This window comes from Loxodonta africana, chromosome 8 (assembly GCF_030014295.1).
Source record: "Loxodonta africana isolate mLoxAfr1 chromosome 8, mLoxAfr1.hap2, whole genome shotgun sequence".
Lineage (NCBI taxonomy): Eukaryota > Metazoa > Chordata > Mammalia > Proboscidea > Elephantidae > Loxodonta > Loxodonta africana.
The window spans coordinates 132,672,551-132,685,370 of NC_087349.1; the positions used below are offsets into that span (position 1 = coordinate 132,672,551).

Genomic DNA, 12,820 nt, shown 5'->3' on the forward strand with positions numbered 1-12,820 from the left:
GAGTTCTACTCTGTTCTCTAGGGTCGCTATGGGTTGGAATCGACTTGACGGCAATGGGGTTTTTTTTGGTTTATAAATCTCTTTGGATCTGAGAGACATACTTCCTCCAATCAGCAAAATGTCCATATCCCTGATTCTCAGTAAAAAGTTTAACTTTATTCTGACTGTTTCTAATGGAGGGCCAGCTGAGAAAAGTGGAATTAAGGCAACAGATGAAGGCAAAACACTCTACAACCAATTTTCAAGGTAATCTAAATTCGACGCTTAAACTAAAAGAATCTCTTTTCAAAAAATAGTGAGCATCTCAGGCTACATAACAAGTACCACATCCTGAAGCATATTTTAATAAAAATTAAAGTTAAGGTAATCCTCCAAATTTTTAAAAAAATTTTTATTGTGCTTTAAGGCAAGGTTTACAGCACCAAATAGTTTCTCATTCAAAAATTTATACACAAATTGTTTTGTGACATTAGTTGCAATCCCTTAATGTGTCAGCACTCTCCCCCAGGCTCCCCATATCTAGATGCCCTTTATTATGTTGAGGAATTTCCCTTCTATTCCTATTTTATTGAGAGTTTTTATCAGGAATGGGTACTGGACTTTACCAAATGCCTTTTGTGCGTCAATCGAGATGATCTTGTAGTTCTCTTTTTTTCTACTTATGCGGTGGATTATGTTGATTTTCTGATGTTGAACCACCCTGGTATGAATCCCACTTGGTGGTGTATTATTTTTTTGATATGATGCTGAATTCTACTGGCTAAAATTTTGTTGAGAATTTGGCATCTATATTCATGAGAGATATTGGTCTCTAATTTTCTTTTTTTCTGTGGTGTCTTTGCCTGGCTTTGGTATCAGGGTTATGCTGGCTTCACAGAATGAATTTGGGAATATTCCTTCCTTTTCTATGCTCTGAAATAGTTTGAGTAGTACTGGTGTGAGTTCTCTGAATGTTTGGTAGAATTTTCCCATGATGCCGTTCAGGCCAGGGCTTTTGTTTGGGAGTTTTTAACTATTTCTTCAACCTCTTCTTATACGTCTGTTGAGCTTTTTTTCTGTTTGTCCTAGTTTAAGTAGGTAGTATGTTTCTCAAAATTTGTCCATTTCCTCTAGATTCTCAAATTTGCAACAGTACAATTTTTCATAGTATTCTGTTATGATCCTTTTTATTTCAGTTGGGTTTGTTGTAATGTCTATCTTATTGCTTATTTGGGTTATTTTGTTCCTCTCCTATCTTTTGTTAGTTTGGCCAACAGTTTGTTGAGTTTGTTGATTTTTTTCACAGAACCAACTTTTGGTCTTCTTGAGTCTATTGTTTTTCTGTTCTCTATTTCTGCTCTAATATTTAGTATTTCCTTTCTTCTGGTGCCTGTGGGCTCCTTTTGTTGCTCTCTATTTGTTGAAGTTGTAGGGCTAACATTTTGATTCTGTCCCATTCTTCTTTTTGATGTGTGTGTTTATTGCATTAAATTGACCTCTGAGTACTACCTTTGCTATATCCCAAAGGTTTCTGTATGATGTATTTTCAATCTCATTTAATTCTAGACATTTTTTGATTTCTTCTATTACCCAGTTGTTTTTAATCAAGGTGACATTCAGTTTTCATGTGTTTGATTTTTTTTTCCTTGTTCTTCCTGTTGATTTCCACTTTTACAGCATTGTGACAGAATGCTCTGTATTATTTCAGCATTCTGAATTGCATTGAGCGTTGCTTTGTGTCCTAAAATGCGGTTCTATCCTGGAGAATGTTCCATGTATGTTGGGACAGAATGTGTACTTTGTGCTGTTGGGTGGAGTGTTCTATGTATCTATGAGGTCAAATTGGTTGATTGTGGCCTTTAGATCTTCTGTATCTTTGCTGAGTTTCTTTCTAGATGTTCTGTCCTTTACTGGCAGTAGTGTGTTAAAGTCTCCTACTATTACTGGGGAACTGTCTATTTCTCTTTTCAGTGCTGTCAGAGTTTGTTTTATGTATTTTGGAGCTCTGCTGCTGGGTACATAGGTATTTATTAAGATTATGTCTTCATGGTGTACTGCCCATTTAATCATTATATGCTGTCCTTCCTTGTCTTTTATGGTGGGTTTTGATCCAAAATTTTATTCACTATTTTATAGAAAAAGTAATACCTTGGTGACACTTGAAGCCTTGATGGCACACTATTTAAAACTCAGCTGCTAACCAAAAAGTAGGCAGTTCGAATCCTCCAGCTGCTCCGTGGAAACCCCACAGGGCAGTTCTACTCTGTCCTACAGGGTTGCTATGACTTGGAATCTACTCAATGACAGTGAGTTCTTAGTTTGGGGGAGACTTCTGTTTCCAACAAAATGGCAGACTGATGTCCTGAACTACCCTCTTATTATAAAATAACGAAACACCCTGGATTAAAACAAAACAAACAAAAAAAATAAATCTTTTGAAATGCATCGTTAAGCTGTCAAGAAAATAACGAAAGTTCTGAGCCCAAAATCTAAATGAAAATGGCAATCTAGAAAGGCAATGAAAGCCTAAAATAAAAAAGACCACGAGGCCAACTGTTGGCAAGGATGTGGAACTAGCACTCTGATATATAGTTGAGTTCAGGACATTATAGGCACACAATAAAACTGAACACATGCATACCCTACATCCCTAAGGGTAACCTGGAATCCCACCCTTAGGGATCTATTCAACAGAGAAATGCAGGGACATGAAAACCAAATAACTCGTGTACAAGTGTTCAGGTCAGCATTTATAATGGCCAAATACAGCAAATAATGTCTGTCAAGTAAAATGAATAAACTGTCACATATTCATATAATGGAATTCTGTTTGGCAATAAAAATGAACATCTGTTATATGAAAGAACACGGTTGAATTTTATAACACTGAATGAAAGAAACCAGGTAAAATAGTGTATACTTTATAAAACTCAAAAACAGGTAGAACTAATTTACATGTACTAAGTTGGGATAGTAGCTATCTTTAAGGAGGAGGTTGGGGTGGTAATCAGGAGTGATCACAAAGGGGGCTTTGGCTGTGGTAGTAGCATTCTATTGCTTGTACCAGGTAGTGGTTGGTGACTTCGGTATGTTAAAATTCATCTAGTTGTACAAATGTGATTTTTGTACTTTTCTGTACATATGTATGTTAACACTTTAAAAATAAAAAACCTATATTGTTTCAATAATAATTAACACATTAATGTTTAAAAAGTATACATGTATATGGTGAAAAAGAAAAGAGCTCAAAAAGGGTATACATGAAAGTTGAAGTCTCCTTTCCAGTCCAGAGAAAACTGCTACTATTCCTTCCAGAACTACTACTGTTCCTTCCAAAATGTTCTATGAATATACAATATGTTCAACCAAATTTAATGTTAGGCTTTAGACTTGAAAAGTCTAACATTTTTAGACTTTGGAGTGGAGCATGTCCTTTGGACCCACAGTCCCTGCGCTGAAAACTTCCTAGACCCAGGAGACAAAAAAAGAGCTGTAACACTGAAAACGGTACGAGATGGTTAGAAGGAGTGGTAGAGAAATGGCAGAAGCAGGAGACCACCACAAGAAGGCATGGTGGGCTTCCCAGCCCATAGAGCTGACCCACAGAGAGAGCTGAGTGTGCCGGCCCACAGCGCAAGAAAACTGAGTGCCTTTGGGCAAAGGCTTACTGGCAGAGTGGGGTGCCTTCAGACACTGGTGGAGATAAAGAGCTGTAACACTTGCCTGAACAGGACAGAGGCCAGGCCAAGGGGCTAAGGGAGGTCTGCCTGTGGGCACGGCTGAGAATCTGTCCTGACCAAAGAACTGTATCCTGAGTCATTCCTGATCCTGAATTGTAATCTGTTACTACTCAAGTAAACCTCGCAACTTTGAGTATGGTCTGTGAGTTCTGTGTGGCCATTGCTATGAATTACTGAACTCAGCAGAGAAGTACAGAGTGCTGGGGGATGGACGGCTGGTGTCAGAATTGGTAAAAAGGCTGGAGGTATGTTTGACCTCCACCTCACAGCAATCAGCCTTGGGCTGATGTTGATGGTGATTCTTTCCTCTTGTGAAGTTAGAGGGCCTCTGATGCCACCGTGCCATTTTTCACAATTACATACAAAAGTATTGCTTTGACTCAATGTCTACTGAGCACATGCAGTCGTCATAACTAATACATACATAACCTGTACCTTATACAGAGAATCCTTGTTTGGCTTTAGTCTGATACCGTGTGCGAGTCTCAGTTGACCTGTTGTCCTCATTCCTGACCAGGTGTCTTTCTCACCCACTGGTTTCAACAAAGATGTGACTGGGTTATAGAAGGCTGGAATGGAGACAGGATACCAAGTTCGCATGAAGACAATATCTGGAAAGACAGAAAATGTAACATTTTGAAAAGATTCATATCTAGCTCACCAAACAGAAAAAAACATGTGCCCTATTCTTCTCTACCTGGTTGGTCAATATTTGAAGGACTCAGTAAGTGGACTAACCTTGTATATCACAAAGCTTTTAGTGGGTGTGAACCAAAGGGCTCCAGACATAATGTGAGCCAGCACACTGCCCCAAATGCCTCAGCTGAGGGGTGTCGGAGAGGACTCTGATTGTTTAAAGACCTAAACTCTCTTCATCTAACCACTGTTGGGTAGAAATCAATGAATGGTGGCACACTATCATCAAAACACCACAAAGAAGACTTACCACTCATCAACAACTTATCCTCAAAGGTGGCCCGGAAAGCTCCTTCTGGAGCCCGGAGTGCTTTCTTGATCTGTCCCCTTATTCCACTGACAGTTCGAATCACAGCACCTTCAAATTTGGCCACTTCCAAGGCAGAATGAAACATTCCCTAAAGAAATATGAAAAAAGAATACACAAAATCATATACTTTAGCTTAGTTCAAAAATATATCCTTGGTATAAAAAAAAAAAAAAAACAACTCATTGAAGGGTGATAAAATATGATAACTCAAATTCTCCCCCTAGAAGTGGAATTACTAGGTAAAAAAAAAATACAACTGTTTACTTTTTCCCAAAAATAACACTAATCAAACTTGATTGTGGTAATTTTGTAAAAGTAAAGATCAAATATACCTTTATTGGACTAAACTGGCCTATGTAGTCTTTGCTGACATCTCACAGGGCTGGACTGCAGCTCAAATCTTATTACTTAGGTGAATGCGATCAGAAAGTAAAAAGAACTAGATAAATGCCTGGTGGTATTATTACCTTATATCACAAGAACATTTTATGACCTTCTTGAGGCTGTTTTTAATGGAAACATCTCCACTAATGAAATGTTCAATAAATGCTGTTCAAACTACCCTCCCAAAATATTGCAAAAGTATGTTCATTACTCTCTATCCTTGCCAACTAGTTTTTTGCGAAATGCTTTGTCTATTTTTCTACTGAGACTATTAAGGAAACTAAAAAACTTCCCCCTTTCTTAACAAAACCCAAAAAGGAAACGAAGTCGAATGAACAAAATTATATATTTTCAATATTAGCTCTGAGATACTCTACTCTCACATGGAAGCAATAAATCATAGTCTCAGCCAATAAAATCTGTTTTACTACACTTTTAAAGATTTCTGAGTATATTTAAGTAATAGAGAGATGAACATAAACAAACTAAAAATAGCAAAGATCAAGATTTTAAAAGATTCAAAAACCTGTTCTGAAAACACTGGAATTCATTTTATAAATACGTCATTCTTGCTTTAAATAAATATGTGATTAATGGACATACAAACCTTAATAAATGAAGTATTCTTGAAAATTTTAAATGGAAATCCAGTTAGCTTCAATTTCTTTACAATTTTTATGGATTTATCCAGATCAAGGACAACTCCTGTGGCAGCTATCCGGAAATCAGGCTAAAATGAACCCACAAAATTTGAATATAGAGATAATAAAAGAAAAATTAAAATTCCCTGTGATGCAATAAATTACAAAAGTACATTTCACTTATATTTAGCTAAGAAGAGAGAACATCTAAACATGAGAAATAGTATTTTTTAAAAATAATTTTTATTTTGCTTTAAGTGAAAGTTTACAAATCAAGTCAGTCTCTCACATATAAACTTATATACACCTTACTACATACTCCCATTTACTCTCCCCCTAATGAATCAGCCCGCTCCCCTCCTTCCAGTCTCTCCTTTTGTGATTGTTTTGCCAGTTTCTAATCCCCTCTACCCTCCCATTTCCCCTCCAGACAGAAGATGCCAACATAGTCTCAAGTTTCCACCTGATGCAAGGAGCTCACTCCTCATCAGCATCTCTCTCCAACCCACTGTCCAGTCCAATCCATGTCTGCTGAGTTGGCTTCGGAAATGGTTCCTGTCCTGGGCCAACAGAAGGTTTGGGGACCATGACCACCGGGATTCTTCTAGTCTTAGTCAGACCATTAAGTCTGGTCTTTTTACGAGAATTTGGGGTCTGTATCCCACTGTTCTCCTCCCTCGGGTTCTCTGTTGTGCTCCCTGTCAGGGCAGTCTTCGGTTGTGGCCTGGCACCAACTAGTTCTTCTGGTCTCAGGATGATGTAGTTTCTAGTTCATGTGGCCCTTTCTGTCTCTTGGGCTCATAATTACCTTGTGACCTTGGTGTTCTTCATTCTCCTTTGATTCAGGTGGGTTGAGACCAATTGATGTATCTTAGATGGCCACTTGTTAGCATTTAAGACCCCAGATGCCACACTTCAAAGTGGGATGCAGAATGTCTTAATAGAATTTATTTTGCCAGTTGACTTAGATGTCCCCTGAAGCCATAATCCCCAAACCCCTGCCCTTGCTCCACTGACCTTCAAAGTATTCAGTTTATTCAGGAAACTGCTTTTGGGCCAGTCCAGTTGTGCTGACCTCCCCTGTATTGAGTGTTGTCCTTGCCTTCACCTAAAGTAGTTCTTATCTGCTATCTAATCAGTAAATAACCCTCTCCCACTCTCTCTCCCTCCCCCCTCTCATAACCACAAAAGAATGTGTTCTTCTCAGTTTAAACTATTTCTCAAGATCTTATAATAGTGGTCTTATACAATATTTATCCTTTTGTGTCTGACTAATTTCACTCAGCATAATGCCTTCCAGGTCTCCATGTTATAAAATGTTTCAGAGATTCATCCATTGTTCTTTATCGATGCGTAGTATTCTGTTGTGTAAATATACCATAATTTATCTATCCATTCGTCTGTTGATGGACATCTTGGTTGCTTCCAGCTTTTTGCTTGAAAAAGTATTTTAACAAAAGCAATCTAAAACTCTAATACAGAAGGGGCAGAGTAAGATGGCGAAGTGATGGATGCTCCTATCTATTCCCCCAGCAACTAACACACTGAACAATGAATAAAAACAAGCACAGACTGAGATCTTGGAACTCCAGACAGTAGCTAGGGAACTGGAGCATCGGGGTGAATTGAGAGCAGGGGAGAAGACGAACGGGGTCAGCACAGAAACTGAGAGATCCTACTCGCTAACATTGGGAGTACGAGCTCACTGCAGCCAAACTGAGAGATCCTACTCAATAACATTGGGAGTGCGAGCTCACTCCAGCCATTTTGGGACGGGACTAGGTAATGCCCCAAGCAAGGAACACGGAAAGGGAGCTACGGTGCGCTTTGTTACTTTCATGTGTGGCGTTTCTAGCCATGATCTTGTAACTCCTACCAGGTGACTGTGTGATAGGGTAATTGTAGCCTACCAAGGGCATTAGTCAGTTTTGCCTTAAAAGAGAGCTAATTCCACAGCAGGAAGAGGTGCCCACCACCACCAAGGAAGGAGAGACTCAGCAACAGAGGCCTGGCAGCAGAAGACAGCATGATGGGCTTCCAAGCACACGGAGAGAGAAAGCTCAGTCCCTTTGGCCAGAGACTGAGGGCCAGAGAGAGGCATGCCTGAGAACACTGCTGGGGAAGGGCTATCCTAAAGGAAAAACTGTATCCTGTATATTGCTGAGCCTCAACCATACCTGTTACGTCCCTAATAAACCCCATAACTCTGAGTATGGTCTGTGAGTTCTCTGTGGCCATTGTGATGAATTACTGAACCCAGTAGAGTGCTGAGGGAGGGTCGGGTGGTGTCAGAATTGGTAGAGCTGGCCTATAGAGGAGGTGTGTCAGACCTCCACCTCATAGGAATCAGCCTTGGGCTGTTGACCTTGGTTCTCCTTCCCCACTGTGGGATTGGAGGAGGTCAGACACCTCTCCCAGGCGTTTTTACAGGAGCTCATTTGAGTAAATTCTAGCTTTTTTGTTGTTGTTGTGCTTTAGATGAAGGTTTACATAACAACTACCTTCTCATTAGACAGAAGTACACACACTGTTTTTTGACATTGGTTAACAACCCCATGACATGTCAATACTCTCCCTTCTTAACCCTGAGTTCCCTATTACCAGCTTTCCTGTCCCCTCCTGCCTTCTCGTCCTTGCCCCTGGGCTGGTGTGCCCCTTTAGTCTCATTTTGTTTCATGGGTCTGTCTAATCTTTGGCTAAAGAGTGAACCTCAGGAGTGACATCATAACTGAGCTAAAAGGGTGTAATGGGGCCATATTCTCAGACTTTCTCAGTCCCTGTCAGGCCAGTAAGTCTAGTTTTTTGTGTGTGTGTGAGTTAGAATTTTGTTTTACATTCTTCTCCAGCTCTGTCCAGGACCCTCTACTGTGATCCCTGTCAGGCCAGTCAGTGGTGGTAGCCGGGCAACATCTAATTGTACTGGACTCAGTCTGGTGGAGGCTGTGGTAGTTGTGGTCCATTAGTCCTCTGGACTAATCTTTCCCTGTGTCTTTAGTTTTCTTCATTCTTCCTTGCTCGAGAAGGGGTGAGACTAGAGGAGTACCTTACACAGGCTTTTAAGACCCCAGATGCTATTCACCAAAGCAGAAGGTAGAACATATGCTATGCCAGTTGAGCTAGATATTACCTGAGACCATGGTCCCCACAGCCCTCAGCCCAGTAATTTGGCACCTTAGGGAGTTTAGATGTGTCTATGGAGCTTCCATGACCTACCCTTGTACAAGCTGTGCTGTCTTCCCCAGTACTGTGTACTGTCTTAACCTTCACCAAAGTGACCACTTATCTATTGTGTATTTAGTAAAAATATAGAATGCTTCACGAATTTGCATGTCATCTTTGCACAGTGGCCATGCTAATCTTCTCTGTTTCATTCCAATTTTACTATATGTGCTGCCAAAGTGAGCACAAGGTGTATTTTCTTTTAAGGTGGAGAAAATTGGTCATGGGAGTCTGCAGGCTGCACAAGTAAGGGTGGGCAAGAGAAGATCTTAAAGCTGCATGTGAGTACTGCTGAATCTCCCTGAGGCCTGAAACTAATAGGCAATAGAGTCTGGAGTAGCTGCAAGGGAAACAGGGTGAGGGGAACAGTCCAACAGGCAAGCAGGAGGCTGCTCCCAGGAAGAAACCATGGTTAGTGGGTATGCGAGTGGAGGGTTGCTGGCTTAAAAACAAAACCCTCACCATCCCCACAGTACAGCTAGTCCCCACTGTGTACAACAGTGGAGATGTCCAGTGAAACCTTCCCCTCTGTGCATGAGTACTGAATCCCAGAGACCAAGCATACAGATCTCTTGAATTTTGCTACAATAAACAGAGTAAAAAATTTAAAGAAACGATAAAATTGCTAAAGTTCAACAACAAAAAAACCACCAACAACACAAAAGCACAAAAGAAGGAACATTCTAAAGCAAAACATGAAGAAGAAATCTCTCCTATAGAGGACAGAATAATGCAAAGAATTGATAATTTTCAGATTATGGTGCTAAATATGTTTAAAGAAAGTAAAAAACACACAGAAAACAAACTAATGGGGTTCAGGAAACAAATGGAGGAACAAAATGAGAGATTCAATAAGGAATCAGAAAACATGCCAAAAAAAAAAAAAAATCACACCTGTGTCATAACTTACTGAGAGCCAAAGACAAGAAGGGAATTTTGAAAGCAGCAAAAGAAAAAAAGAAATTTAAAGTATCAAGGTTCTTTCATAAGAATCAGTATGGATTTCTCCCCACAAACTCCAGAGGCCAGAAGACAATGGAACGACATGTATAGAATACTGAAGCAAAAGAACTGCCAATGAAGAATACTTTACCCAGCAAAGTTATCATTTAAAAATGAGGGGGTAATCAAGACACTCCTAAACAAACAGAAGCTCTGGGAATTTGCCACTACCAGACCAGCTCTGCAAGTATTACTCAAGAAAGTACTCCAAACAGAAAGGAAAGGACAGTAAGAAATAAGTACAAACTAAACCAAATACAGGTTATATATTGATGTTAATGGAGACACACCAACAGAAACGGGGGAGGGAGGAGCATATGAGGAATAGATTTATTATGTCAAGGGTGTATGTTAACAGTTATTCATATGCTAGACACTGCAGTCATTGTAAGTCAAGTAACAACATACGTGGTAACCACTAAGAAATCACTAAGAAAGAGACACACTCAGGAGAAAAGTAGCAAGTTAACAAAAAGGCTCATCACAAGAAAGCACCCAAATATAAACAAAAACAGAAATATCAGTATAATAAACAAGATATGAAACACTCAGAAAACAAGCAACAAAATCAGTGAGGCAGACAATTCATTTTCAAAATAACCTTAAATGTAAATGGTCTAAAAGTCGCATGCAAAAGACAGAGTAGCAGAATGAATTAAAAAAAAAAAGATCCATTCTTCTGCTGTCTACAAGAAACCCACCTTAGATACAAAGACACAAACAGACCAAAAACAAAAAGATGGAGAAAAGTATTCACTGCAATCAATAAGCAAAAAAGAAAAGGCGCGGCCATACCGATATTAGATTGTCTTAGTTATCTAGTGCTGCTATAACAGAAATACCACAAGTAGATGGCCTTAACAAACAGAAATTTATTCTCTCAGTCTAGGAGGCTAGAAGTCCGAACTCAGGGACCAGCTTTCTCTCTCTGTTGGCTCAAGGGGAAGGTCCTTGTCATCAACCTTCCCCTGGTCTAGGAGCTTGTCAGCACAGGGATCCTGGATCCAAAGGACATGCTCCTCTCCCAGCACTTCTTTCTTGGCATGAGGTACCATTCCTCTCTGCTCGATTCTCTCTTTTATATCTCAAAAGAGACTGACTCAAGATACAACCTAATCCTGTAGATTGAGTCCTACCTCATTAACATAACTGTCTCAAATCCTGCCTCATTAACATCATACAGATTAGGATCGACAACACATAGGATAATCACATCAGATTACAATTTGGTGGACAAACACGCAATACTGGGAATCATAGCCTAGCGAAGTTGATAAACATTTTGAGGGGATACAATTCAATCTGTAAAACAAATAAGATAGACTTTAAATCATAATCTGTTACAAGGGATAAAAAAGGACATTACATAATCATAAGAGGGTCAATTCAACAAGAAAACGTAATGGTTATAAATATCTATGTACCTAACCTGGTGGCATGGTAGTTAACATCTACGGCTGCTAACCAAAAGGGTGGCAGTTTGAATTTACGAGGTGCTCCTTGGAAACCCTAAGGGGCAGTTCTACTCTGTCCTGTAGGGTTGCTATGAGTTGGAATCGACTTGATGGCAATGGGTTTGGTTTTTTGTTCTAGTATATTGTGGTACATTGCTGATGGGTTTATGTACCCATCAGCAAAGCACCACAATATATGAAACAAATTCTGACTATTATGAAAGGAGAAACTGACAATTCCACAGTAATAGTAGAGGACTACAACACGACACTTTCAATTACAGATGGAACAACTAAAAAGAAATCACTAAAGACATTGAGAACTTAAATAAAACCTTAAGCCAACTGGACCTCATGGACATATACAGAATACTCTATCCAACCTCTGAATGATACACATTCTTCTCCGGTGCGCACAGACCATTTTCCAGAATAAACAATATGCCAGGGCACAAAACAGGTCTCAACAAGTTTAAAAAGACTGGAATCATACAAAACATCTTCTTGGACCATGAGTATGAAACCAGAAAACAATAACAAGAAAAATAAGGGGAAAAAATACTTACATGGAAGCTAAATAATACACCACTGAAAAACTATGGGGTCATACAAGTAATCAAAAGTAAAACTTAAAAATTCCTAGACTCAAACAATAATAAGCACAAAACATATCAAAACTTTGGGACACAGCAAAAGCAGTACTCAGAGGGAAATTTATGGCAGTAAATGCCTACATTAAAGACGAAAGATCCAAAATCACTAATTTAAATTGACAACCTGAACAAAGAGAACAGGCACGGCAGAAGGAACCAAAAGCAACCAGAAAAAAAGATAAAATAATGAAAACCAGGGCAGAAATGAATGAGAAAATAGGAAAACAACTGAAAGAATTAACAAAACCAGAAGTTAGTTCTTTGAAAGGACCAACAAAACAAAAAACAGAAGTTAGTTCTTTGAAAGGATCAACGAAACAAACCACTAGTTAGATTAAAAAAAGAAGAAAAAGAAATCCAGAAAGGCAAATAACCCAATTAAAAAAGGAAATTGATGACATAACAACCAATCCATCAGAGATAAAGATCATAACCAATACTAAGAAAAATTATACTCCAAGATGACAGAGGATGCTAAAATAGCAGAGTAGTCAGGCCTTTCCTGTGGTCCCTCTTACAACAAAGGCTGGAAAAAACAAGTGAATCAATTACATATGACAACTGAGGAGTCCTAAACATCAAAGACAAAGTTGAGCAGTTGGACTGAGCGGCAGGCAGGCAGCTCAGAAGCAGCGAAGATGTGCCAGACCTGACCCAGCTGGTACCCTGCAGGCTGGATCAGCCGATATGCAGGCAGAGGCAAGCAGTAGCACTCGGGTCACATCTTCTACACCAGGAGAAA

The 12,820-nt window shown here is 39.4% G+C and overlaps 1 protein-coding gene and 1 non-coding gene across 6 annotated transcripts in view; both read right to left on the reverse strand.

Annotated features, from left to right (window-relative positions):
• BMS1 (BMS1 ribosome biogenesis factor) overlaps positions 1–12,820 on the reverse strand; it is a 109,151-nt gene that overhangs the window by 5,209 nt on the left and 91,122 nt on the right. For all 5 annotated transcript variants that reach the window (XM_064290343.1, XM_010598233.3, XM_010598234.3 and 2 more), the window contains exons 19-21: positions 5,717–5,839; positions 4,666–4,813; positions 4,155–4,330 (exon numbers count right to left, since the gene is read on the reverse strand). In XM_064290343.1, the coding sequence (XP_064146413.1) occupies positions 4,155–4,330; positions 4,666–4,813; positions 5,717–5,839 (447 nt within the window). The remainder of the gene's footprint in view (positions 1–4,154; positions 4,331–4,665; positions 4,814–5,716; positions 5,840–12,820) is intronic.
• Positions 9,050–9,156, reverse strand: LOC111752993 (U6 spliceosomal RNA). The gene has a single exon (XR_002787852.1). It is a non-coding gene; the product is annotated as a U6 spliceosomal RNA (small nuclear RNA).